The sequence below is a fragment of the Coregonus clupeaformis genome, chromosome 10, assembly GCF_020615455.1.
Source record: "Coregonus clupeaformis isolate EN_2021a chromosome 10, ASM2061545v1, whole genome shotgun sequence".
In the NCBI taxonomy this organism is placed as follows: Eukaryota; Metazoa; Chordata; class Actinopteri; order Salmoniformes; family Salmonidae; genus Coregonus; species Coregonus clupeaformis.
The window spans coordinates 22,133,935-22,161,753 of record NC_059201.1 but is presented as its reverse complement, the minus strand read 5'-3'; the positions used below and the strand labels follow the sequence as shown (position 1 = coordinate 22,161,753).

The 27,819-nt window shown below is 43.7% G+C and overlaps 1 protein-coding gene across 8 annotated transcripts in view; it reads right to left on the bottom strand.

Annotated features, from left to right (window-relative positions):
• The window catches only part of pax7a (paired box 7a), a 59,095-nt gene that overhangs the window by 13,996 nt on the left and 17,280 nt on the right, over positions 1 to 27,819 (bottom strand). For 4 of the 8 annotated variants that reach the window (XM_041888382.2, XM_041888384.2, XM_041888386.2 and 1 more), the window contains exons 5-7: positions 19,737 to 19,936; positions 4,566 to 4,731; positions 2,121 to 2,314 (exon numbers count right to left, since the gene is read on the bottom strand). In XM_041888382.2, coding sequence (XP_041744316.1) covers positions 2,121 to 2,314; positions 4,566 to 4,731; positions 19,737 to 19,936 — 560 coding nt within the window. The remainder of the gene's footprint in view (positions 1 to 2,120; positions 2,315 to 4,565; positions 4,732 to 19,736; positions 19,937 to 27,819) is intronic. The other 4 variants (XM_041888383.2, XM_041888385.2, XM_041888387.2 and 1 more) reach the window with 1 other exon arrangement.

Below are 27,819 nucleotides of genomic sequence, written 5' to 3'. Positions count from 1 at the left end.
AGCATTAGCACTTAAAGCCCCTGTGCCACGATTAACAATCAAACACGCTGTGAGCCTCCATGTTATCCTCCGACACTCCAGCAGGAGAGAAAATCTCTGTTTTGTCACCAAAATCCTTAATTCTTTCTTCTCCAAAGAAAGAGGGGTAATACCAAGAATATTTCCAATCTGCTTTGAGAAATATTTGAAGAATAAAAAAATCCTAATAAAACATGTGTGAACAAGGGGGTAATTGCGGACAAATGCAGCATTGAAATTAATTTTCAACTCTTTACACACCATTTCAATCTTATTTTCTGCTTGTTAACCACATCTTGTTGGTGAGGGTGGGCAAGACTGGCCAGTATTGATGGGTAAATGTGTATAATTCACTCCTCACACACGATTTGCATCAATACAAATAATGTTCCAATCTGTGCTACTTAAGGCTCAACCCCTTCCATAGACGAGTGTTTTAAATGCTTATTAATGGAGGTGCCCAAAGAGAATGACATGTAATCCCCAGCTTTTCAGAAACACACCACACACACGTTTGTTTTACTATCCTTGTGGGGAAAAAACAATTGATTCCCATTCAAAATCCTATTTTTACTAACCCCTAACCCTAAACCTAACCCTAACCTTTAACCTAACCTTAACCGTAACTTTACCTGCTAACCCTAACTCCTAACCCTAACCCCTAACCCTAATTCTAACCATAACCCTATTTGTAACCCTAACCCTAAACCTAACCCCTAAGCCTAAAATTGCCTTTTTCCTTGTGGGGATTGGCGAAATGTCCTCATACATTTTCCTTGTTTTACTATCTTTGTGAGGACTTCTGGTCCCCACAAGGATAGTAAAACCAAACACCAGACACACACACACACACATGCACACACACACAGGGGCAAAGCAATTGCATTTTATACGACAGAAGAGAATTGCTCGGTTAGAGGGGAATCTAATGCCTCCTATTGATTCAAACCCCAATTAGGACAGCAGCGCATCTAATTACTCTGCCTAATGCTCCACAGTATTTTCACTGTGTGTGGAGGGCCGAGCAGAGAGGAGAGGAGGGAAGGGGAAGCAGCATGACTGGGGGGGGGGGGCAGCAGAGTAGCCCTACACAGCCACCCACATATTCACAGCCCCTCCTCTACAAGCCTACTGTAGCTCTGTAGCAGTTTCCCCTATGGCCAGACACTGTACACAGTCCAGGCTGGGAGCTGAAGAAACGTAGTACAAAGTGAATGGAATAACATAGTACTACCAACTACGAACAATTACTTGTAGAAGATTAAGCGCCTACATTTTTAAGCTTTAGCTAATTATTTTATTCACATGTGTTTCTCATGTTCTGAGTAAGATTTTGGTGTCCCAGGAAAGTGGAAACTGCTGTTTAGGAGCAGATGTGCCTCTATCAAGATTAATTTTAATTTGTTGATGTTAATCCAATTGTTTTAAAATTGTAGCAATTTACATGAGCCAATGAAAAACCAGAGCTTTAGAAGCTAGAAGAAAAGACCATGGATCGACATACAGTATTACTTATTAGTTGCTTTTTCTAACTGAGTGTTGGTTCAGCAAATTGCAATTATATACATAATTTAAACATTGGGTCATTGAATCATTTACATTTTCAGATGGTAATACCATGTCTATATCAGTATAATTTTTTTGTAAAAATTGAACTTTATGTAGCTTACGGCATAGCCTCGGGAAGTAGGGGTGGTGGGGGTGCCGCAGCACCCCCTGATTAAAATAAATAAATACAATTATAAGTGACGAAATGTATATAAATATTCCTCAGCACCCCTAACCCAAAACATCTTCCCACGGCCATGGCTTACGGTACACATCAATTATTATTATTGCTTGGATAACCTTATCTACTAAAATGTATGGATTTTTTTCACCAATTCTTTTTGCGATGTGCACTACGCATAACACCGGAATAATTATCAATGTAATTATCACTGTGAATCATTGTAATGTTTGTTCATGTGTCAATTCATCCCGCAAGGGATGGGTTGCCAACTGGCGATTTGATACACAAATAAAATGTAATTTGATCATTAATTCATCAAAAGAGGTGAGACTGAGGAAATAGGGAGACGTGCCCTTGGCCTTGAACTGACCTGTGGGGAGAGGCCGTTGCTGACCGGGTTCATGTGGTTGCTGGCCACTGATTGGCTCATGAAGCTGTCTGAGTAGCTGGAGAAGCTGTGGCGATTGGACGAGAGGCCGTAGGCGGAGCTGCCGTCAGAGAGTCCTCCCTGGTGCATGGAGGACGGAGGCAGGGGCTGGGGCCGATGCAACGTACTGCTGCCATCTGAACCAATAACAACAACACCGAGTGAGGATGTGAGCCAAGAGATCAACAACCAAATACACTGCACATATAAAGTTTAGACTTGTTCACAACCCTGAAAAATAATTTACACATCTCAGCCTTTAGAGACTTATGCCCCCAAAACTAACCACTAAAAGCAAGAGATACAAATGTTGTATTAGAAAATTTGTTCAATTTCAAATTGTTATGTTTTAGTGGCTTGTGCCTCAGACACCATGTGACTCTTTTTCATGTGCTTTATGTAGGTTAGAAATATCCTGCTCTTGTAATTGGTAGCAAACTCCGTCAAAGCCTTAGGCTGTTTCCCTGTCATCATGTAACAAAGACTTAGCTGTATGCTTAACAACTGCCTGTATGGATCCTGCAATTGTAGTCGGAAGTTTACATACACCTTAGCCAAATACATTTAAACTCAGTTTTTCACAATTCCTGACATTTAATCTTAGTAAGAATTCCCTGTCTTAGGTCAGTTAGGATCACCACTTTATTTTAAGAATGTGAAATGTCAGAATAATAGTAGAGAGAATGATTTATTTCAGCTTTTATTTCTTTCATCACATTCCCAGTGGGTCAGAAGTTTACATACACTCAATTAGTATTTGGTAGCATTGCCTTTAAATTGTTTAACTTGGGTCAAACGTTTCGGGTAGCCTTTCACAAGCTTCCCACAATAAGTTGGGTGAATTTTGGCCCATTCCTCCTGACAGAGCTGGTGTAACTGAGTCAGGTTTGAAGGCCTCGTTGCTCGCACACGCTTTTTCAGTTCTGCCCACAAATTTTCTATAGGATTGAGGTCAGGGCTTTGTGATGGCCACTCCAATACCTTGACTTTGTTGTCCTTAAGCCATTTTGCCACAACTTTGGAAGAATGCTTGGGGTTATTGTCCATTTGGAAGACCCATTTGCGACCAAGCTTTAACTTCCTGACTGATGTCTTGAGATGTTGCTTCAATATATCCACATAGTTTTCCTTCTTCATGATGCCATCTATTTTGTGAAGTGCACCAGTCCCTCCTGCAGCAAAGCACCCCCACAGCATGATGCTGCCACCCTCGTGCTTCACGGTTGGGATGGTGTTCTTCGGCTTGCAAGCCACCCCCATTTTCCTCCAAACATAACAATGGTCATTATGGCCAAACAGTTCTATTTTTGTTTCATCAGACCAGAGGACATTTCTCCAAAAAGTACGATCTTTGTCTTCATGTGCAGTTGCAAACCGTAGTCTGGCTTTTTTATGGCGGTTTTGGAGCAGTGGCTTCTTCCTTGCTGAGCGGCCTTTCAGGTTATGTCTATATAGGACTTGTTTTACTGTGAATATAGATACTTTTCTACCTGTTTACTCCAGCATCTTCACAAGGTCCTTTGCTGTTGTTCTGGGATTGATTTGCACTTTTTGCACCAAAGTACGTTAATCTCTAGGAGACAGAATGCGTCTCCTTCCTGAGCGGTATGACGGCTGCGTGGTCCCATGGTGTTTATACTTGAGTACTATTGTTTGTACAGATGAACGTGGTACCTTCAGGCATTTGAAAATTGCTCCCAAGGATGAACCAGACTTGTAGAGGTCTACAATTTTTTTTCTGAGGTCTTGGCTGATTTCTTTTGATTTTCCCATGATGTCAAGCAAAGAGGCACTGAGTTTGAAGGTAGGCCTTGAAATACATCCACAGGTACACCTCCAATTGACTCAAATTATGTCAATTAGCCTATCAGAAGCTTCTAAAGCCATGACATCATTTTCTGGAATTTTCCAAGCTGTTTAAAGGCAAAGTCAACTTAGTGTATGTAAACTTCTGACCCTCTGGAATTGTGATACAGTGAATTATAAGTGAAATAATCTGTCTGTAAACAATTGTTGGAAAAATTACTTGTGTCATGCACAAAGTAGATGTCCTAACCGACTTGCCAAAACTATAGTTTGTTAACAAGAAATTTGTGTATGTAAGTGTATGTAAACTTCAGACTTCAACTGTATATGTAGCATATAACTGCTATATGATATAATATTCTGTTAAATGTGTAGCAGATATACCTTAGCCCAAGTGCTACCTAGATTAGATTAAAACACATCCATATATGCAAACATCTGAGCCCAAAACATAGCCTCTGGGATAAGCAGATGTGGAGGCTTGTATGTGAGTGTGTGCGAATGTGTGTGTGTGTGTGTGTGTGTGTGTGTGTGTGTGTGTGTGTGTGTGTGTGTGCATGCGTGTGTGTGTACGTGTCTTACCCTGTGACAGTGTAGTGCCGGGGTACGAGGACTCAGGTAGCTGGTAGGTAGGTAAGCTGGGCATCCCCGTGGGCGGGAAGCCTCCAGGTAACAGGTGGTTGAAGGCGGCCAGCTGATTGGCTCCTGCCTGCTTGCGCCATCTGGCCCTTCTGTTGCTGAACCACACCTGGAGGGAAAAACACAGATGAGGACGATGGAGAGGACAAACTACTGAACACTAGCGAGAGAGAGAGAGAGAGAGAGAGAGAGAGAGAGAGAGAGAGAGAGAGAGAGAGAGAGAGAGAGAGAGAGAGAGAGAGAGAGAGAGAGAGAGAGAGAGAGAGAGAGAGAGAGAGAGAGAGAGAGAGTCTACCTTCCCCTCTGGTTTGCTCCTATATGATAACCCGTCTGTAAGTGCTAAGAACTCTCTCTCAGCAATCCCTAGGTTGTGCATACTAGAATATCCATTCTCTTCCATTCACTCTAACACAATTAATCTATTACCAAATGGATATATGATTCCGGAATGCTTCAAATGTATTTACTCTGTGGTCCTGCCAGCTGTGATTCATCTGCCTGTTGCTTAGAGAAGTGGTGGTGGTGGTGGAGAAGCTAGCTAGTCCCTGTGGGAGCCGGAGCCAGAGCCAGCATGGAGGCTCAGTGGTCTGGCCCTGTTGTTCTTCTTAAGTGGCTGAAGCTGTGATCTGTGTCAACAGGCTGCCCTAAGCCCTCTTCAGAGGGGAGAAGTCATTAAGGGGTCAGAGGTAGGGGCCACAAGCTGCAGCATCAGACATCTCAAGTATGTTTGTGAACACTTGGAGGGAGGCCATAAAGAATGCCACTACAGTGGTACACACACACACACACTATGTCTCTCTCTCTCTCTCTCTCTCTCTCTCTCTCTCTCTCTCTCTCCCTCTTTTAATCAGATACATGCAATTGCAAATACATACAAAGTTAATTATTTCTATTATATTATAAAAGGTGGATGGATTTAGCAATTTATTTGTAATTAACAAAAAACATAAATACATATTCCTTTGCACAGTTTAGCATGTAAATAGCACATTCTTTAGATCTTAGTCTTCTTAAGATAGCTAAATAAAATGTAGAATTGTACCGAAATGCACACAAAATGTCCAACACCATTATCAACTTTCAACCACGAATGCACAATGTCAACTCCCTGAATGGGAGTGACTAAAGGGGCTCCTTTTTAACTGCAGTGATTTACACATTTTAAAAAGGCTTCTACTTCAACAAAACATGAATATAATCAGGCCTTTTGAAAAGAGCAGCCATACAGCCAGCAACCTGTTCCATTTAACCAAGAAAAGGCCTGGGCCCAGTGTGTGCTAAAGGTTGAAGGACACTGATCTATGCCTCGCACTGGCAATTCATCAGAGTTTAATACACTGTCAGCGCAGTTCATCTACTGTTGTGTTTCAAACGGCCTGGCCTATTGTGAAGCCAGATGAAAGGATTGGACAAAAGGGCTTCCATACGCCAGGCAGAACACTGGGCACAAAGAGGGGGCGTCCCTTTTAAACAGCTCTTAAAGAGCCTAACTTTCAAGGGAGTAACACAGGGACACACTCACTGCTATAGGGGCCTCTCCTTCTCCTGAACACAAACATATGCTACACATAAACTCACATACACAGAGATCTCAATCACATAAAGAGAGATCTCGGTTTGAATTGTGTGCTATACTACACAGTCTCTTAGGCCTTAATCATGTCTCCATCTAGTTTCAATTTCATCAAGAGCGTCTCATGATAAAAAGTGACTGAGATGTCATAATACCCCACTGTCCAAGCACTCGCAAGAATCAAGCCTCTCAACTTCTAACCCTAACCCCAACCAACAGGGAGCCTCTTCTGGAAGCATACCATTTCCTCACACTTTCCATTCAACAAACAAACTCTTCCAGACCAAATAAAGCGCTGTGAGGGCTCACGGCTCCCTGGTGCCCCCACTGACATGGCTGCTATTGGGATGTAGTGGAGCGTGGTGCTGGGTCTGAGCTGGAGCTGCTAATATCCCGCTGGGGCCAGACAAACAGCTGCCTGCCTCTGGGGATGGGCATGGGGACACACCCCTTCCCTTCAGACACGTCCAATCACCTGGCCCTGCAGTGCCACCCTCACCTCTGACCTCTGAAGCTCACCCCACCCCTCTTTTGAACTTCCTTATTTTTATGTCATCTAAGCCACAGGCAGGAGATGTCCCATCAAGCCATCCACAAAACACACAGAAATGCCTTTGCCACGTTCTCTTTTTCCTTCACTCCACTTTCCTCTTTCTAATACTCTGTTTTGTTCTCTCTCTTTCCCTCTTGCTCTCTCACAAAAACACATTATGAAACTCTACATTTTTGGTCTTTCTTAACATTCTTATGAAATCCTCAGATACACAATTCAGACAATTTCCTGATAGAATGTACCTCCCCTCCTCATGTCAGTCTATAATGACATAACAGGATGTAGTTCAGAGTGGTGCATGGTGATGTCTCAACATCTCCCTCCCCTGCCCTGTGGTCTCCATAGCCACCCATCTACCTTAATGAGAGGGGAGCCTGTGAAGAGCATCTGTCTAAGTGAATTTACTCTGAGGCTTTGAACGAGCCCGCTGCGACGCCGATCTACTCAAGTCAACTAAAATGCCAAAGGCTGCAGCCCTATCGAGTTAAAGCTGGCAAACATTGGGCCCAATGTGCCCAGGTCAATACCGTATTGTTGGGCGAGAGGGGGTCATGCGTCACTGCTGCTTCAGAGGAGATGGAATGTTTTACTTCAGCAGCCATGGGTTCTACAGCAGAAGACACTGAGATAAACACTCACACACGCACACACCAGACCTGGGTTCAAATACTATTTAGGGTATTTCTAATTACTTTCAAAGACATTTGGAAGTAAGTATTTCCCCCCCCAAAATGGTTTAAATACAAGTCGTTAAATATTGGAATATATTTGGAAATACACTTGGAAAGTATTTGAAAATACTAAAATACACTGACTAAAATACACTCCCATGTATTTAACCCAGGTATTTAAAAATACTCAAATAGTAGGCTATTTAAAGAAAATTATTTGAAAATACTTCCAATAGAAGTAGTTAATTCGGGCCACATTATTTGAAAATACTCAAATACATAGAAATTGACTGGGGGGGAGGGGCTGGTCCAACTCAAGGTGCCATAAAAAAAGTGCATCCACCTCCCAAACATACTTTTTTTTTCACATGACCCTCCCCTTGTACATAATAAATACACCCTCCCCCCATAGAATTAACTCAAAATAATGTTTATGACCAAAAATAGCAATAACTGTAGTGACCCTTTGTTTATGAACGTGGATATCGACTTTGCCACTTCAGCATGCTTTTGCGGCACAGTCGATGCCATGCAGGGCTACGGGCCAGAAGGTTGAGGGTTTGCCAACCACAACAGACAAGCTCACTCTCCCTGCCTGTTTCAATACACTACGATCAGGGCCGGCTGCAGACAATGATCAGCTAGGGGGAATCAGATTCTCAACATTTTGATGCTATATTTATAATTATTTAAAATATATGCAACGAATTCTCCACCAACAGGTTTCTGTACAAATGCACCACACAACCAATAAACAAAGAATACCGACTTCGGGCACTTCAAAATCATGGTTTGCATTTTCAACACCACAATAAATAGACTATGTCAATCTCAACAAACATAAAATACATCCCTCCCTACCTTTTAGGCTTACCCAGTATCAAAGGCTTTGTTTTACAATCTCCGAATGTCATTAAACTTTTTGGTGTTTTGTAACAGATGTCTCTTTCCATTCATCAATTGGCAGCTGCTCCGTTTTGGATTGACTGATTGATCGATTTTATTTGTCCGGGATATTTGTCCGTGACCGGGATTGTACAATAAAGTCTGGGACTTACAGTGGCTTGGAATTAAAATTGATTTTTGGGGGGTTTGTATCGTTTGATTTACACAACATGCCTACCACTTTGAAGATGCAAAATATTTTTTTTTGTGAAACAAACAAGAAATAAGACAAAAAAAAACAGAAAGCTTGAGCGTCCATAACTATTCACCCCCTCAAAGTCAATACTTTGTAGAGCCACCTTTTGCAGCAATTACAGCTGCAAGTCTCTTGGGGTATGTCTCTATAAGCTTGGCACATCTAGCCAGTGGGATTTTTGCCCATTCTTCAAGGCAAAACTGCTCCAGCTCCTTCAAGTTGGATGGGTTCCACTGGTGTACAGCAATCTTTAAGTCATACCACAGATTCTCAATTGTATTGAGGTCTGGGCTTTGATTAGGCCATTCCAAGACATTTAAATGTTTCACCTTAAACCACTCGAAAGTTGCTTTAGCAGTATGCTTAGGGTCATTGTCCTGCTGGAAGGTGAACCTCAATCCCAGTCTCAAATCTCTGGAAGACTGAAACAGGTTTCCCTCAAGAATTTCCCTGTATTTAGTGCCATCCATCATTCCTTCAATTCTGACCAGTTTCCCAGTCCCTGCCATGTTTGCTTATTTTTTTCTTTAAGCAATGGCTTTTTTCTGGCCACTCTTCCGTAAAGCCCAGCTCTGTGGAGTGTACGGCTTAAAGTGGTCCTATGGACAGATACTCCAATCTCCGCTGTAAAGCTTTGCAGCTCCTTCAGGGTTATCTTTGGTCTCTTTGTTGCCTCTCTAATTAATGCCCTCCTTGACAATTAAAACAATAATTGTCCACCTCACAGTTCAGCTGTAGGAGAGTTGAGCACTAAATTTATCAGTGCATTGCATGCATAGGTGTAAAGGCTTAGGTGTCCACTGTATGATATTAATATTTTATTATCTATTTCACTATCTATTTTACTATCTATCTATCTATCTATCTATCTATATATATACACACTACCGTTCAAAAGTTTGGGATCACTTACAAATCTCCTGGTTTCGAAAGAAAAGCAATTTCTTTGTCCATTAAAGTAACATCAAATTGATCAGAAATACAGTGTAGACATTGTTAATGTTGTAAATGGCTATTGTAGCTGGAAACTGTCGATGTTTTATGGAATATCTACATAGGCGTACAGAGGCCCATTATCAGCAACCATCAGTCCTGTGTTCCAATGGCACGTTGTGTTTGCTAATCCAAGTTTATCATTTTAAAAGGCTAATTGATCATTAGAAAACCCTTTTGCAATTATGTTAGCACAGCTGAAAACTGTTGTGCTGATTAAAGAAGCAATAAAACTGGCCTTCTTGAGACTATTTGAGTATTTGGAGCAAGCACTGGCCTTCTTGAGGAGTGGGAGGCCCCGGTGCACAACTGTGCAAGAGGACAATTACATTAGAGTGTCTAGTTTGAGAAACAGGCGCCTCACAGGTCCTCAACTGGCAGCTTCATTAATTTGTAATTGACCCCAAACTTTTGAACGGTAGTGTATACAGTTGAAGTCGGAGGTTTACGTACACCTTAGCCAAATACATTTAAACTCAGTTTTTCACAATTCCTGACATTTAATCCTAGTAAAAAGTCCCTGTCTTAGGTCAGTTAGGATCACAACTTTATATTAAGAATGTGATATGTCAGAATAATAGTAGAGAGAATGATTTATTTCAGGTTTTATTTCTTTCATCACATTCCCAGTGGGTCAGAAGTTTACATACACTCAATTAGTATTTGGTAGCATTGCCTTTAAATTAACGTTTCGGGTAGCCTTCCACAAGCTTCCCACAATAAGTTGGGTGAATTTTGGCCCATTCTCCTGACAGAGCTGAGTCAGGTTTGTAGGGCCTCCTTGTTCGCACACGCTTTTTCAGTTCTGCCCACAAATGTTCTATAGGATTGAGGTCAGGGCTTTTCCTCCAAACATAACGATGGTCATTATGGCCAAACAGTTCTATTTTTGTTTCATCAGACCAGAGGACATTTCTCCAAAAAATGTGCAGTAGTCTGGCTTTTTTATGGCGGTTTTGGAGCAGTGGCTTCTTCCTTGCTGAGCGGCCTTTCAGGTTATGTCGATATAGGACTCGTTTTACTGTGGATATAGATACTTTTGTACCTGTTTTCTCCAGCATCTTCACAAGGTCCTTTGCTGTTGTTCTGGGATTGATTTGCACTTTTCGCACCAAAGTACGTTAATCTCTAGGAGACAGAACGCGTCTCCTTCCTGAGCGGTATGACGGCTGCGTGGTCCCATGGTGTTTATACTTGAATACTATTGTTTGTACAGATGAACGTGGTACCTTCAGGCGTTTGGAAATTGCTCCCAAGGATGAACTAGATTGTGGAGGTCTACAATTATTTTTCTGAGGTCTTGGCTGATTTCTTTTGATTTTCCCATGATGTCAAGCAAAGAGGCACTGAGTTTGAAGGTAGGCCTTGAAATACATCCACAGGTACACCTCCAATTGACTCAAATGATGTCAATTAGCCTATCAGAAGCTTCTAAAGCCATGACATCATTTTCTGGAATTTTCCAAGCTGTTTAAAGGCACAGTCAACTTAGTGAATGTACATTTCTGACCCACTGGAATTGTGATACAGTGAATTATAAGTGAAATAATCTGTCTGTAAACAATTGTTGGAAAAATTACTTGTGTCATGCACAAAGTAGTTGTCCTAACCGACTTGCCAAAACTATAGTTTGTTAACAAGAAATGTGTGGAGTGGTTGAAAAATGAGTTTTAATGACTCCAACCTAAGTCTATGTAAACTTCCGACTTCAACTGTATATAGCCTATATAAAGGAAGAGAAGCATTTAACCCCAGAGCGATAGAGAGATAGAAATATGCCGGTGGCATGCTACGACACCGACATGCATTTATTTATGTCAGAAGGCTACTGTGCGTCTGCTATACAGATATAGACGTACAGAAAGAGGCTAATTAGTTAATTTTCGATCAAAATATTTTGTATAAAGTTAAGCATTATATTGTTATATTATAGGAGTAACTCTGGTAGGCCTGAAACAAACTTCCTCACCTCAAGTTCAACTGTCGGAGTCAGTTGGAGAGGTGGTGTGGACTGCCTTTGTATCATAGGCTTGCAGTAGTTAAAGCTTAATAATAGCCACACCATACCAAACCTTCACAAACGTTTTTAAACTTTATTAGAGTAATATCAAAAGTAAATTAAGCCATTGTTTATAGGGAAAATACGAGCAGAAGAGTGAATGTAAACCAGGGACAAAATGCACTACCCTCCCCTGTGACCAATAAAAACCACACAAACTTCCCCAAAGCAAAAAATAAAGTGGGACAACCCTCCCCTTTTTTGGACCACCCCTCCCCCCCAGTACATTTAGATCTGTCCCTAAGTATTTCAAAAACCAAATACTCAAATATACATGTATTTTAACGCGCGCACACACACACACACACACACACACAGCCTGCAGCTGAGGAGGATTTGAAGCTGTACTCTGGAACCCAATCACAAAGTCACCTTGGATGACAGATTCTCCTCTGCTCTCCCCAATCCGGTTTAATTCCTCTACACTACAGAGAGAGAGAGCTTCATCCATCCTCCATGTCTCCCTCCATATCTACCTCAAAGTCTGCAACTACAGCATCCATGTCAGTCCTGTTTTGTTTTGTCAGTGTAAGACTGGTTTGCTGGTTGCCTGGCTTCCTCTACACTGGGACTAACATGGACTATGTGTGTGAATCCCTGCAAGATACTGGAGGAAGTTGGAGGGTGGGGGAGGGTAGAAAACCTGGGGAACCACCACATCTCCTAGGACTAGAGCTTACTGGAGCCTGGGAGACAAAAAGCGGTTGAGTTACTGAGCTGAGCTGAGCACAGACATGGAGGGGGTGGCAGGGACTGTAGGGGGTGGTGGGGGACTGTAGGGGGTGGTGGGGGACTGTAGGGGGTGGTGGGGGACTGTAGGGGTGGCAGGGACTGTAGGGGGGTGGCAGGGACTGTAGGGGGTGGCAGGGACTGTAGGGGGTGGTGGGGGACTGTAGGGGGTGGTGGGGGACTGTAGGGGGTGGTGGGGGACTGTAGGGGGTGGTGGGGGACTGTAGGGGGTGGTGGGGGGACTGTAGGGGGTGGTGGGGGACTGTAGGGGTGGCAGGGACTGTAGGGGGTGGTGGGGGACTGTAGGGGTGGTGGGGGACTGTAGGGGGTGGCAGGGACTGTAGGGGGTGGCAGGGACTGTAGGGGGTGGTGGGGGACTGTAGGGGGTGGTGGGGGGACTGTAGGGGGTGGTGGGGGACTGTAGGGGGTGGTGGGGGACTGTAGGGGGTGGTGGGGGGACTGTAGGGGGTGGTGGGGGACTGTAGGGGGTGGCAGGGACTGTAGGGGGTGGCAGGGACTGTAGGGGGTGGTGGGGGACTGTAGGGGGTGGTGGGGGACTGTAGGGGGTGGTGGGGGACTGTAGGGGGTGGCAGGGACTGTAGGGGGTGGTGGGGGACTGTAGGGGGTGGTGGGGGACTGTAGGGGGTGGTGGGGGACTGTAGGGGGTGGTGGGGGACTGTAGGGGGGGGCAGGGACTGTAGGGGGTGGTGGGGGACTGTAGGGGGTGGTGGGGGACTGTAGGGGGTGGTGGGGGGACTGTAGGGGGTGGTGGGGGACTGTAGGGGGTGGCAGGGACTGTAGGGGGTGGCAGGGACTGTAGGGGGTGGTGGGGGACTGTAGGGGGTGGTGGGGGACTGTAGGGGGTGGCAGGGACTGTAGGGGTGGTGGGGGACTGTAGGGGGTGGTGGGGGACTGTAGGGGGTGGTGGGGGGACTGTAGGGGGTGGCAGGGACTGTAGGGGGTGGTGGGGGACTGTAGGGGTGGCAGGGACTGTAGGGGGGTGGCAGGGACTGCAGGGGGTGGTGGGGGACTGTAGGGGGTGGTGGGGGACTGTAGGGGGTGGCAGGGACTGTAGGGGGTGGTGGGGGACTGTAGGGGGTGGTGGGGGACTGTAGGGGTGGTGGGGGACTGTAGGGGGTGGCAGGGACTGTAGGGGGTGGCAGGGACTGCAGGGGGTGGTGGGGGACTGTAGGGGGTGGTGGGGGACTGTAGGGGGTGGCAGGGACTGCAGGGGGTGGTGGGGGACTGTAGGGGGTGGTGGGGGACTGTAGGGGGTGGTGGGGGACATGAAGATTGGAGCGAATGTCAGGCAAGTTGAAGGTCCTGAAAACATGTCCCAGGGTCTAGTGAAGTGAAGGTGGGGAGAGATATGTGTTAACAACAGTTGCTTTTATAATGCTTTGATGTGGCATATACATATCCTTTAATATAATGTCTTATCTGAGAGAGTGGCATTTGCCTGAGTCTGTATTCCACCGTTTCTCTTGGCCTCACTCAATAGTAAACACAACACAATGGAATCTACAGAGCTGAGGATCTGATTCGACGATAACATTAACACAACACTGCAATGCATGACATTACATTGCATTCAAACCCTTTCTAAAATGTCCTTTGTCTCAAATAGAATCTAATCGTCTTTATTTAATTTCAGACAATCGTGAAGAGCGTTTTTTGAAAGGGAGTTATTGTAAGAATATGTTTCTTAAGCCAACGGTGCCACATCTACACATTCCACAACGTGAACTATGCACCACAAAAGCAAGGATGAACCCTCCTTCTCATGTATTTTCAATGGCACACGCCACAACACACAATGAACACAGTAGTGCAAAGAGGCGAAACAACATAGAAATCCTCATCGGTTTTATACCACGTACTACCCACCCTCACTAGCTCTTGCTGTTTCTCTCTATGCCTGCCTGCCTTGCTGCCTGCCAGACTGGCACTATGCTAATTAGAGTAGCTGGAAGTGTGAGTTTGAGAGGAGAGTGGGATTAGCTCGATAAGTATCAGGAATACAGAGGGACTGAAGGAAAGTCATTTAATTTCTAATAATAAGAAACTGTTAGAACATTCACACAGATGCATTGCAACAATTTCTCCTCCACAATCTACATAAACCCTATTTATTCCTTTATGGAACCGACATAAAACCAGACTGGTGGGAACATGGATGCCTGTTGGGTTGGGTGGGCTCTGCCATTGTTACTACTGAATCCTACTATGACGTTCTCTCCTGGCATTGGTAATCACCTAGCAGGAAAACAACCTGGTAAATGTCAATTGAATCTCTCTTTTTTTTTTTTTTAGCATATATATATATATATACATATATATATATACACTACATGACCAAAAGTATGTGGACACCTGCATATCACTCCAAAATCATGGGCATTTATATGGAGTTGGTCCCTCCTTTGCTGCTATAACAGCCTCCACTCTTCTGGGAAGGCTTTCCACTAGATGTTGGAACATTGCTGCGGGGACTTGCTTCCATTCAGCCACAAGACCAGTAGTGAGGTCAGGCACTAATATTGGGTGATTAGGCCTGGCTCGCAGTCGGCGTTCCAATTAATCCCAAAGCTGTTCGATGGGGTTGAAGTCAGGGGTCTCTGCAGGCCAGTCAAATTCTTCCACACCGGTCTCGAAAAACCATTTCTGTATGGACCTCGCTTTGTGCATGGGGGCACTGTCATGCTGAAACAGGAATGGGCCTTCCCCAAACTGTTGCCAAAAGTTGGAAGCATAGAATCGTCTAGAGTGTCATTGTATGCTGTAGCGTTAGGATTTCCCTTCACTGGAACTAAGGGGCCTAGCCCGAACCATGAAAAACAGCCCCAGACCATTATTCCTCCTCCACCAAACTTTACAGTTGGCACTATGCATTCGGGCAGGTAGGGTTCTCCTGGCATCCGCCAAACCCAGATTCATCCGTCGGACTGCCAGATTGTGAAGTGTGATTTATCACTCCAGAGAACACGTTTCCACTGCTCCAGAGTCCAATGGCGGCGAGCTTTACACCACTCCATCCGACGCTTGGCCTTGCGCATGGTGATCTTAGGTTTGTGTGTGGCTGCTCGGCCATGGAAACCCATTTCATGAAGCTTCTGATGAACTGTTCTTGTGCTGACGTTGCTTCCAGAGGCAGTTTGGAACTCGGTAGTGAGAGTTGCAACTGAGGACAGATGATTTTTATGGGCTACGCGCTTCAGCACTCGGCGGTCCCGTTCTGTGAGCTTGCGTGGCCTATCACTTCGCGACTGAGCCATTGTTGCTCCTAGAAGTTTCCACTTCGCAATAACAGCACTTACAGTTGACCAGGGCGACTCTAGCAGGGCAGAAATTTGATGAACTGACTTGTTGGAAAGGTGGTATACTATGACAGTGTTCAATGACAGAATCCACTAATTTGAAGAGGTGTCCACATTCTTTTGTATATATAGTGTATATATATATAATAGAGTGTCTATAATATATCCTGTGGCACTATGAGAAAGCGCAGGGATCTCTCCTTTCTTCATTCTCTCCCCAGAGGCCTCAGAGATCAGAGAGAGATCACCACAGAGACAAACAGAGCAGGATCCTCTTCTTTCTGTGTCGCGGTTGGCATCAGATGCCTAGCACACTCTATTATAGGAAAACGTCTTGCCAAATTGATTTCTACGCTGAATAAAAGGCAATGCTTATACCTTATTAGATTCCTCTAACTATAATAGCTGCATCTAGAATGTTTATTGGGAATGAAAGGGGATCTATGTGTCAGATTTGCTAAGCGAGCCAGCCAGCGCTGCCGCCGCTCAGATGAGCCTCCTCAGCAGAGGTGGAGTCGGCCTCGTAAAAACTTCAGCCTAAATAGAAGAGAATGTAATTCATTTCAAGTGTGAGGAGGAGAGGAGCACTGATTTACAGCGTTAAGACCCAGCCTCTGGCCTCCCTCCCTCCCTCTGTTCTCTGCCCTCCCTCCCTCGCTCAACAGCAAACCCCCCTCCTCCCTTCCACCTGGCCCATACTTCTGAAGGATAGACACAAGTGATGCTCTTTTCTCTTCTTAATAGTCTGTGGAAGGACTCCACTGCCTGGTCCAGTTAGGAATGAATGTTTTATTTCAGATGCAGAATGGGCAGCACAGAGAGTGGGGTGCTCAGAGCAAGAGCGGTAGCTAGCTTTATAGGGACAGGTAGCATGGAACTAATGGCTGTAAGATATGGATCAGATCCCGTAATTTGTCAGTTGGGGTGATAAAATAGTGGCGGTTCCAGGGGGGGCTGCTGGGAGCTGTGTTTTAGGCGGTGGTGGGCCTGATGAAGATGGATGAGATAGTGTGATTCAAGATGGCAGGCAGGGGCGGGGAGAGGAGGGGGTTTGGGTTAGCTGAGTTTATAGGGCAGTGAGTTTGGGCTGTGGAGTCACCGGTAAACCAAACACTTGTCACTTCTCGTTAAACAAGGAGTCCTCTTGAGCACCATTCCACACAATAACTCTCAGCTTGGAGTGGGTCCATATACCCTCACAGCCAATAGTACTTTTACTATGTATCCCTGCAGTGTAAACCACAAACACTGCTTTACAGATTATTACAATAACAACTAACAGGGTAAGCCGTAACCACAACCACAAATCCTACTGAAGAAGAGATGGATCTTTAAGATCCGCCCCTCTGCTTTGGGTTTCTCCCTCACCCTACTGCCCTGTTAGCCTCCCCACTCGCTGACATCTGGAAGATGCGTCATTGCAGCTGTGCAGGAGCAGGTCGGCTCTCGGGCCAAAGGTCCTTCTGTCCAGCCCGGAGATTGGCCATTTGGGCACCTATGTGAAACCCCAGCTGGCTGACATCTTCAAAACGCATGGACACTAAAACTGTCAAGTTCACACACCAAAATCCAGCCTTTGGCCCCATGTCTTTTCAATTTATTGATTAAATTGGGAGCAGTTTTAGAGAAGAGGCTTTACCGTTTTCTTATATCATCATGTCTCCAGTGGTCAGTGTGGTCAATTAGGATGTGTCTGAGTACAACAGCAGGCTGACGAGGAGCAAGGAAGGTCCCTGGTGTGCAGACGCAATGGGGCAGTGCTCTAGCAAAGCCAATGAAAAAACCACACATGACTCCTGAAAAAGAAACAATTATACAATGGGCTCCATAGTCCATTCTAAATCCTCCTCCCAACTCACTTGCCAAACCACTGAGCAACATTGAAGACTGATGGCCATTATTTACTTCCAGAGTCAGTCTCTTGGGGTGACCTTCTCAGAAAATTAAGTTTGAGTTGACCTTAGGAGACTTTAAAAGCGTTTTAGAATTAGATTATGAGGAAAACTGCATTAACAAATTGTATCCATGACTCAAATACCTCAGGTTTTCACATGACATCATTTAGCTCTATTATCTTGCAGGAGTTTCCTTTCAGTTTTCAACCATGTTTTATTTCTTCGCGTTTAGACTTTTCAAATTACCATCAGTTTCCATAAATACTCAAGAGGCAAATGCCTGAAGAGATTTTCTCTCAAATTGAAATGTACTTGACCTACAAATATGGCTGTGAATTGCCTGGAACATGGACAAGACAGAGGACTCTCTGTGCTCTCTAGCCCACATGACACTCTGCTTAACCAATCAGAGACAGGTTTGCTGGATCTTTTCTTCTACAATCACAATGAGCTTCACAAGGAATTCAGCTCCATTCTACAAGGTTGTTGATGCTACATTTAAAGAAATTTGAACAAATGGATAGCATTGTAAATACAAAGCATTTTAACCCATCTGTCATAACTCAGAATCTATGAGACATGCATGTCTTTTCCAGATGTATTTCATGAGACCTCCATTACATTGTAATGGAGGACAATCTTCAGAAAAAGAGATTCATCAAATAATAACTGAAAGACCTTCCCACTCCCGTTCCAAGTTTGCCTCATAAGCATATTTGAAACATTCTAAAATGTAATATATCGCAAGAAAATACACATTTAAAAAATCTCTCAGCACCCTCCTGAGTGCTGCATCAACCATTTTGGCATACATCTTTCTGTTTGGAGGGTTTACTAGACAGACAAAGACATGTGTGGAATCAGTTACCCCTATCCGCATGTTTGGAGTGTGAGGAACAGTTAGCGCGCGGGGTGGTTCAGGGTTTGGGAGATTTAGGGGGAGTGAGCGAGGGGTTGTGGTAAGAGGAGAGGGTTGCCCCGGCCCTTTTTTACTAACGTCTGATTGATGAATGTTGTTGTCAGGGCATGGGGTCCCTGGAGAGGATGAGGGACCCTATGTGATATGCACAGGGTTTTACAAGCAGCGGCATGCTTGAAAGTGATGGGAGAGAGATCCTGGCCAAAGGCCGAAATGAGAAATCCATCAGGAATGCATTTCTCTCTCTCTCTCTCTCTCTCTCTCTCTCTCTCTCTCTCTCTCTCTCTCTCTCTCTCGCTCTCTCTCTCTCTCTATCTCTCTTCTCTCTCTCTCTCTCTCTCTCTCTCTCTCTCTCTCTCTCTCTCTCTCTCTCTCTCTCTCTCTCTCTCTCTCTCTCTCTCTCTCTCTCTCTCTCTCTCTCTCTCTCTCTCTCTCCCTCCCTCCCTCCCTCCCTCCCTCCCTCCAGAACAGCTGCCGCTATAACTCTACTGTATTTTCCTTCAGTGTTACATAAAACCACATGGTACACAAGCTGTCAGGCAGGTCCTGGAGTGGAGTCTTGGGTGTGAAAAAATTGAGAATCCCGTGTCAAGGCCTTCTTAGAACAGATGAGGACTCACAGAGAGCAGTGAACTCCCAGAGGTGAGGTGAGGGGGTAAAAATATGGGTAAAAAAGAACTGCACTGGGATGAATTAATATATAATCGCCATGGGTGACAAACAGCAGCAGGAGACCAAGAAGAGGATGAATGGAAAAATAAGGTCCAATTGGGCATGACATGGATGCATTCAAATGTATTTATGCAAATACATTGGCAGCACTCCAAAATTATGTTATGGCAAATGGATTGCTTCGATTTCAGCGAAGTGGGATGAATTGGAAATCTTTTTAGGGAAAATAAACATATCTATCTAACCACATTATAGTCAGCTGGAAGCATATTGCATTAAGGATGCCAAATAAACTTTTTCAAATACAAGTAGTTTGTCTTACATTTGATGAGTTAATAGGGAACATAGCCTACTGATAAACTGTTCCTGAAAAAAATACTTGTAAAGCATTAAGTCCAAACTTATCTAAAATAACTCTGTAAACTCCAGTAACTCAGATTTTGTTAGATGTAAAACTATACCAGGATATTATAACTAATGTGTCCATGTACAGGAAAACAGTGTTTTACATCAAAGTGTCATAAACACCCGGAAATGCTCAGCAGTCATGACAGAGTGTGTGTTATGTTGATTGTTTGTGTGTCTAACTAACCTGTACACGGGCCTCAGTGAGCTTGGTCCTCTGGGCCAGCTCTTCCCTGGTGTAGATGTCTGGGTAGTGTGTCCTCTCAAAGGCCTTCTCCAGCTCCTCCAGCTGCTCAGCTGTGAAGGTGGTGCGGCTTCGACGCTGCTTCCTCTTCAGGGGAAGGTCCGGCTCCGACTCCACATCTGAACCCTCGTCTGTACGATTACCTGGGCCAAAGGGGAGGGAGGGAGAGGCCAGCTCAGTTAATACTAGGATTACACTTAAATAATACAGGGGAAATTAGCAACAATGAAAAGGAAGTCAATTTCATTGGTTATTCATCTCTTCAGTTGTCTGTGTTTACCCACAAGTTTCTGTTCTGACAGCAATCAGTCACATAGTTGATTAACCTATGTTATTGAAAAGGCAATAAAAAGGATGGGTGAAACCCTGAAATGGTCCATACATGCCACTTTATGTCATTTAGGGGCACAACCACTCCAGAGGCTATGTCGTTTGCTAGAATCATATTATTGAGGGGGAGAGGCTGCAAAGAGGATTCAAATGACAGCTTTCCCTCTCTCTGAGCACAACAGAGCAAATATTATCTTAATCTGTGGATATTTATACAGTATATAAGAGGCCTGATACCCAATCCTGCCTGAGAGAGAGAGGGAGAGGCCCCAGAGGCAGAGGGCTGCAGGCGGTAGGGGGGAGGAGGGGGTGCTGGGTGGAAGGGTTAATCTACGCAGGCCACCTTGCGGTTCCTCACCACACTATTCTCTCACAATAGCCCAGGGCACACTGCTGCTCAGAAAACAGCACAGCCAGAATATACAGAACATAACACCAATATCACACCAGAACCATTCAATCCCATATTCTGTGTTTCCATGATGCTGCTGTCAATAAATGAATTACACTTACAATACTTTTAGGCATTCAACTAAGCTGCTGCATTTTTGCTTGAGGAATATAGATACTGCACAAAGCCATCCAATCCAGGCCAAGAGGAATGTTTCTGACAGCGAATATGTATTACCACAGCGCATTACCATTATAACTGAATTTAGGAAATTGCATCATTTTCACCTCCTCTGCATGTCTATTCAAACTACATGGCCCTTTTCATTTCCTGTTATAAAATTCAAATTTTCACAAATGTGCTCATTGAGACATTGACAAGCCAGTGTGACAAGCCAGTGTTGCTCTAGGCCTAGTTGGATTGCATCAGACATGTACAGTCCAGAAGGAGAGAAGGGTGAAGACCAAAAAACTAGAGATATAGAAGAAGAGAGTTTGTGGAGAGCTCATTGCCCTTTACAGAAAGCCTTTCTACCCATATAATGACAACCATAATGGTCTCCTGAAAGTTAGCCCAGGTGAATCCCCTGCATTGGCTATGGGTACAACTAAGCTCAGTTTAACAATGCCCTCTAGAATGTTTCAACATACCACATGGACAAACGGAAGCCAAATGGCCTTCAAATAACAACTGTGAGAATAAAAGAGCAACCAAATCTGTCTAGGTCTCAAGGCCGGCTCTGGAGTTTAATTAAACAAGGAATTATGGGATTATATGGAGACTATCATTACAGGCCACTCGATGAGTCTTCTGAGAACGTCTTTTTGTCGCCCTGAGCTCACGCTCAACGATTCTCTGCGGATTACATGCGGCCGCAGGACATGAGGCCGCATTCATTAAAATCAATTCTTTTGTCTTACCCCTTTTAAGAAAGATTGATTCTCCAACACTGGCTACCACTATTGCAGAGAACACCCTTGAACATAGAAAGTTGAATATGTACATATATGGCATATCCCTTTGTTGATTTTCATGAGGATGTGAAGAGCGGTTTGAAGCTAACTCGCCATGATAACACTTGAGACCGTACAGCGGTCCATAGATCACTTTCCAAAGTCACCTCTGTGTCCTACGGGGGGACGAGGGGGGACAGGGAGGCAGAGGAGGGGACGAGGGGGGAGAGGGGGGGACAGGGAGGCAGAGGGGAGGGCTGCTCAACGACAGACACAGATTCTATTTGAGTTTTGCTCATATTTCTCTTCCTTTGTTTATCTATGTGAGGGGGTTAAGAGGTGCATATGAGGCATATAGACTAGCCGCTACGACAAAAATTCCAAAACAAAATCATCCCCCTATATTCTGATGTAAGCATTTTGCAAAGGATTTACAAACAAACTGCATGGCAAACAAGACTAATGAGTATGTACTGCCACCTGTCATTGAGCCCTGGTTACAGTGACATATGTGTCATGGCACACGCAACCAACACGTCTGTTTGTGTGCATGAACTACAAGCAGCAGGCAGCACGCTCTGGGTGAAGGTCAACAGCCCTTTCACTAATGAGTTTGGAAAACAGGGACGTGAGAAGCAAACCTCATCTCTATCCAGACCACATTTTGCCGAACGGGATGCCAAAATTCATCAACAACACTGGGGCTCCCACATGAACCAAAATGGGTTGTGACAGAAACAGAATTTCTATCAAACATATGGTTCCTCTCAGAGTTGCATGGCTGTCTGGTTAATGTATTTTACGTAACTGCACATTTGGCCACCCTGCGAAACCCTTCAGCAGACATAACACTATCTACATACACATATTTTATGACACTGGATGGATTACACAGTATCCAAATCTTTTTATTTAAATAGTTGTTTGATATTTATGGATGCGGTGCCTCTCAGCCTAAATTATGGAAGAATAAACACTTACTATCTGTTTCCAAGACAACAAAGCTTTTGAATTTGAATAACACATGTCTTCTTGGTTTACAAATCTGTCAATGTTGATAAAGGACAAAACGGTGGATGATTAGCCTACTACCTTGGAATAAACTCAATCCCTGTGGGCGTCAAGGTCAATTCTCGAACACTTCTCGCTGCTTTTAAACAATTAGGTACATCCTGATTAGACCTGGGTATAATGCCTCCTGCTGTAATTCCATTGGAAGGTTCTGGGGATATTGATAAAGCACTCGTGCCTCGCCTCATCAGTTATCATAGAAATTAGAGACTAATTATGTAGCAAACATCCAGTGGGAATGATTAGACAGCCATGTATCCTCCTTCAGGGCCCTCGGAGGGCCTGCTCAATATTGACTTAAAAATACAGCTTTGCTTAAACAGAAATTAACCAAGTATTGACCAGGTCTTCTAAATTAGAAATATTTTGTTTACGATTCAAGCAATGTTTATGGAGCCAAAAGGGTAAACAAGTAAACATATTATCCCGAAGAGCAAATTGTTTTACTAACAGACCTTAATTGAATTTCATTACTTATGAATGTAGCCATATGTTTCTCAAAGAGATTGTTTAAGCACTCGGTTACCTCTGTGAACCAGAATCACTTCTTTTTCACAAAGCACTGCTATTTCTAACAATATCCAGTCAGACAGAATGTCAACTCAAGTCAGAACACAACCAACAACAGTGGTCTTGTCTCTGAGAAGCTTAGCAGTTGGTTAATAGTTTAGCAGTGAGTTTAGTGTGAGGTTTAAAGACGGTCCTCCCTCTATCCTGATGCTCCTCACTGCTGACCCCACGGTCTGCTCAGAGCTCAGACTGCAGGCAGATGGAATACTCATCACCCCAACCCCTCCAAACCCCCTCCCTGGCCAGCCCACTAACCCCATGGACTGTCTTCTTCTCTTCCTCCCATCCTCCCTCTGAGGAGCTCCTACTCTCTCTGTTCCTCCTGGGAGAGAGGCTGAGGTAATATGGCTTAGATGGACTGCTGTCCAAAGCTGTACAGTCAATAAAGACTGCTGGGGTCCAGTGAGAACATTGTGCTACAATAATGTAAAGCCCTACAATAGCAATGTCTATCAGCACTGAAGGAAACAGAGAAAAAGCATCTAGGAAACACTCCAACACCATCAGCTCCAACTGATCACTGAACACTACAACACAGGAGGCTACTAGCAACGCCTCCACATGATAGTAACAAAAAACAAAAACAACGGCAAGATATCTAATATGGTCAAATATTAACCAATATAATCACATCAATGTGTCAGTGAATATTTAGGTCAAATATTGAAAATATAGATCAGAAATGGATACTTGGACTATGCATATAAAACCTGTGAGGTATTTAAGGATAACAAGTGACAAAGAAGCCTCCATGATGACATGAAGGGAAGCATCATTATTCGTCTCTCAGATGAACTCTGAGTCAGTATTAGCTCAACAACACTATGGTGTGTATCCGTATCCCTGCCCCATGCAGGCTGTTTCTGATACCAGAACCAATGCCCTCAATATCAGCTGTACCTTTGCAAACTACACAAGACAGAGGGACAAAAACAGACAGGGTTTTGGCAGTGAAGCATTAGCTCATAATGGCTCATTTTCAAAAGCATATTAGTTCCAGCATAATTACAATCAGGCCTCACGCTTAGTGTTCTGCAGGCATTCACAGGACCAGCCTCAAGAGCACCCAGTTACACCAGTTGACTGTGACTGACAGCACATTTTGTTTATTGGTCGTTTTTCTTCCTTCATTGCCACAGGACAAAAATAACAGCCCATCTTTTCTTTCTATTTATGTTTACTTGTATATTTTGTGCATGCCTTTTGTTGTAGTTGATGTTGCAATTATACTTTATGTCAGTCGGAGGGGAGGAATATCAAAAGGCCTAATTATGCAAACAGGCCCTGTGATAAGCAGCAAACGCCTGGATTGGGATCTGCTATCTCTGACATCCATCTGTCTCTGTGCTGTCTCCTGCTCCAGGCCTGAATATAAACATCTCTTCCTGTCCCCAGGACTGCATGGGATTCAACCCCACATACTGGAGAGGAGGGATGTTTTTGGGGGCGGGGATCGTGCAGCAACATCAAATAGCTGACAACTTCACCATTTGCATTTTTCAGAGAATGGGGCGGTATTTCTCCTCAATGCACATCCCTGTGTGTCCCTCAGTGTTTGCCAAGTTAGGAGAGCCATAGGAGATGATTCAGTTGTGTTACTGAAGGATGGATTTAACATAGAAACCTTATAGTACTGCATGAAAACAAACCTTATAGTACTCCATTAAAACAAACCTTATAGTACTCCATGAAAACAAACCTTATAGTACTCCATTAAAACAAACCATATCGTACTCCATTAAAACAAACAATATAGTACTCCATTAAAACAAACCTTTTGTACTCCTTTAAAACAAACATATAGTACTCCATCAAAACAAACAATATAGTACTCCATTACAACAAACCATATAGTACTCCATTAAAACAAACCATATAGTACTCCATGAAAACAAGGGACATGAGGAACTATACACTCAGATAGACAATGAGCCAGAAACTGAAAGTAAAACCTCAATGGTTAATTTAGCAGAATTCTTCAAAAATAATCTAATCTGTTAGTTACTTAGGTCGCCAACCAAAACACCTCTTCAACATGAGAATATGGCAAGGATAATATGATAATATAGCAAGGATGTACCTACCTAATGTTAATATGCTGAAATCAATTTGAATCATCATCGTCTCCCCTGGTACCAGTGACCTTCTCAGAGCCTGGCTTGGCATTTATCATAAATTGAATCTGGAGCGAGGTGAGGATGAGCAACCACTAGTATGGCTACTGTTATCTGCTTGCATTAAACAAAAGTAACTGTTGTCCACTGTAAATTAAAACATTTGAGTCACAGTATTGCACAATTCAGATTATAAGTGTGGTTGAGAGTCCACAACAAAGGACTCTCAACCAAGCCCTGAATGTATAAATATTCTTAAATGACATCGCATTGAACTTCCCCTCCTCTCTCAAACGTACAATCAGTTCTGTCCACTGCTTAACAGGTGGCTTAGGACCAAGGGCAGGTGTCTCCCAAGAGTCTCAACATTAAGTTGGAAAAGAACCGCCACACCAGTGTACATCTCATTCCACGTCAGTACTATGATCTAGAGACCCATACACTCTTAGAAAAAAAGGTGCTATCTAGAACCTAAAAGGGTTATTTGGCTGTCCCCATAGGAGAACCCTTTGAAGAACCCTTTTTGGTTCCAGGTAGAACCCTTTCGGGTTCCATTCTACAGAGGGTTCTAAATGGAACCAAAAAGGGTTCTCCAATGGGGACAGCCTTTTGGAACCTTTTTCGAGAGACTGACAAACAGCTTCTATCTCAAGGCCATCAGACTGTTAAATAGCCATCACTAGCCGGCTACCAGCCGGTTACTCAACCCTGCACCTTAGAGGCTGCTGCCCTATATACATAGACATGGAATCACTGGTCACTTAATAATGGAACACTAGTTACTTTAATAACATTTACATACTGCTTTACTCATTTCATATGTACAGTACCAGTCAAAAGTTTGGACACACCTACTCATTCAAGGGTTTTTCTTTATTTTTAATATTTTTTACATTGCAGAATAATAGTGAAGACCTCAAAACACATAACACAAGAACGAAATAACACATGGAATGATGTAGTGACCAAAAAAGTGTTACAAAAATGAAAATATATTTTATATTTGAGATTCTTCAAATAGCCACCCTTGGCTTTGATGACAGCTTCGCACACTCTTGGCATTCTCTCAACCAGCTTCACCTGGAATGCTTTTCCAACAGTCTTGAAGGAGTTCCCACATATGTTGAGCACTGGCTGCTTTTCCTTAACTCTACCGTCCGACTCATCCCAAACCATCTCAATTGGGTTGAAGTCGGGGGATTGTGGAGGCCAGGTCATCTGATGCAGCACTCCATCACTCTCCTTCTTGGTAAAATAGCCCTTACACAGCCTGGAGGTGTGTTGGGTCATTGTCCTGTTGAAAAACAAATGATAGTCCCACTAAGCCCAAACCAGATTGGATGGCATATCGCTGCAGAATGCTGTTGTGGCAATGCTGGTTAAGTGTGCCTTGAATTCTAAATAAATCACAGACAGTGTCACCAGCAAAGCACCCCCACACCATAACACCTCCTCCTCCATGCTTTACGGTGGTAACTACACATGCGGAGATGTGTTCACCCACACTGCGTCTCACAAAGACACAGCAGTTTGAACCACAAATCTCCAATTTGGACTCCAGACCAAAGGACAAATTTCCACCGGTCCATTGCTTGTGTTTCTTGGCCCAAGCAGGTCTCTTCTTATTATTGGTGTCCTTTAGTAGTGGTTTATTTGCAGCAATTCGACCATGAAGGCCTGATTCACACAGTCCCCTCTGAACAGTTGATGTTGAGATGTGTCTGTTACATGAACTCTGTGCATTTATTTGGGCTGCAATTTCTGAGGCTGGTAACTCTAATGAGCTCTGCAGCAGAGGTAACTCTGGGTCTTCCATTCCTGTGGCGGTCCTCATGAGAGCCAGTTTCATCATAGCGCTTGATCATTTTTGAGACTGCACTTGAAGAAACGTTCAAAGTTCTTGACATTTTCCGTATTGACTGACCTTCAAGTCTTAAAGTAATGATGGACTGTCATTTCTGTTTTCTTATTTGAGCTGTTCTTGCCATAATATGGACTTGGTCTTTTACCAAATAGGGCTATCTTCTTATAAATAGGGCTATCTTCTTGTCACAAAACAACTGATTGGCTCAAACGCATTTAGAAGGAAAGAAATTCCACAAATTAACTTTTAAGAAGGCACACTTGTTAATTGAAATGCTTTCCAGGTGAATACCTCATAAAGCTGGTTGAGAAAATGCCAAGAGTGTGCAAAGCTGTCATCAAGGCAAAGGGTGGCTATTTGAAGAATCTCAAATATAAAATATATTTAGATTTGTTTAACACTTTTTTGGTTACTACATGATTCCATATGTGTTATTTAATAGTGTTGATGTCTTCACTATTATTCTACAATGTAAAACATTTTTATAAATAAAGAAAAGCCCTTAAATGAGTAGGTGTGTCCAAACTTTTGACTGGTAGTGTATATACTGTATTCTACTGTATTTTTGTCAATGCCACTCCGCCTGAGCCTCACATCCAACCAAATATTCAACCATAGACTATTTTCTTGTGTCTCATTGCCACTGTCAAAAGTGAGTCTCTTTTCCCTTTGATCAACGTACCAAAGGAACATTCTGATAGTTTACTTTGCTCTGCTCTGTGATAGAATCACA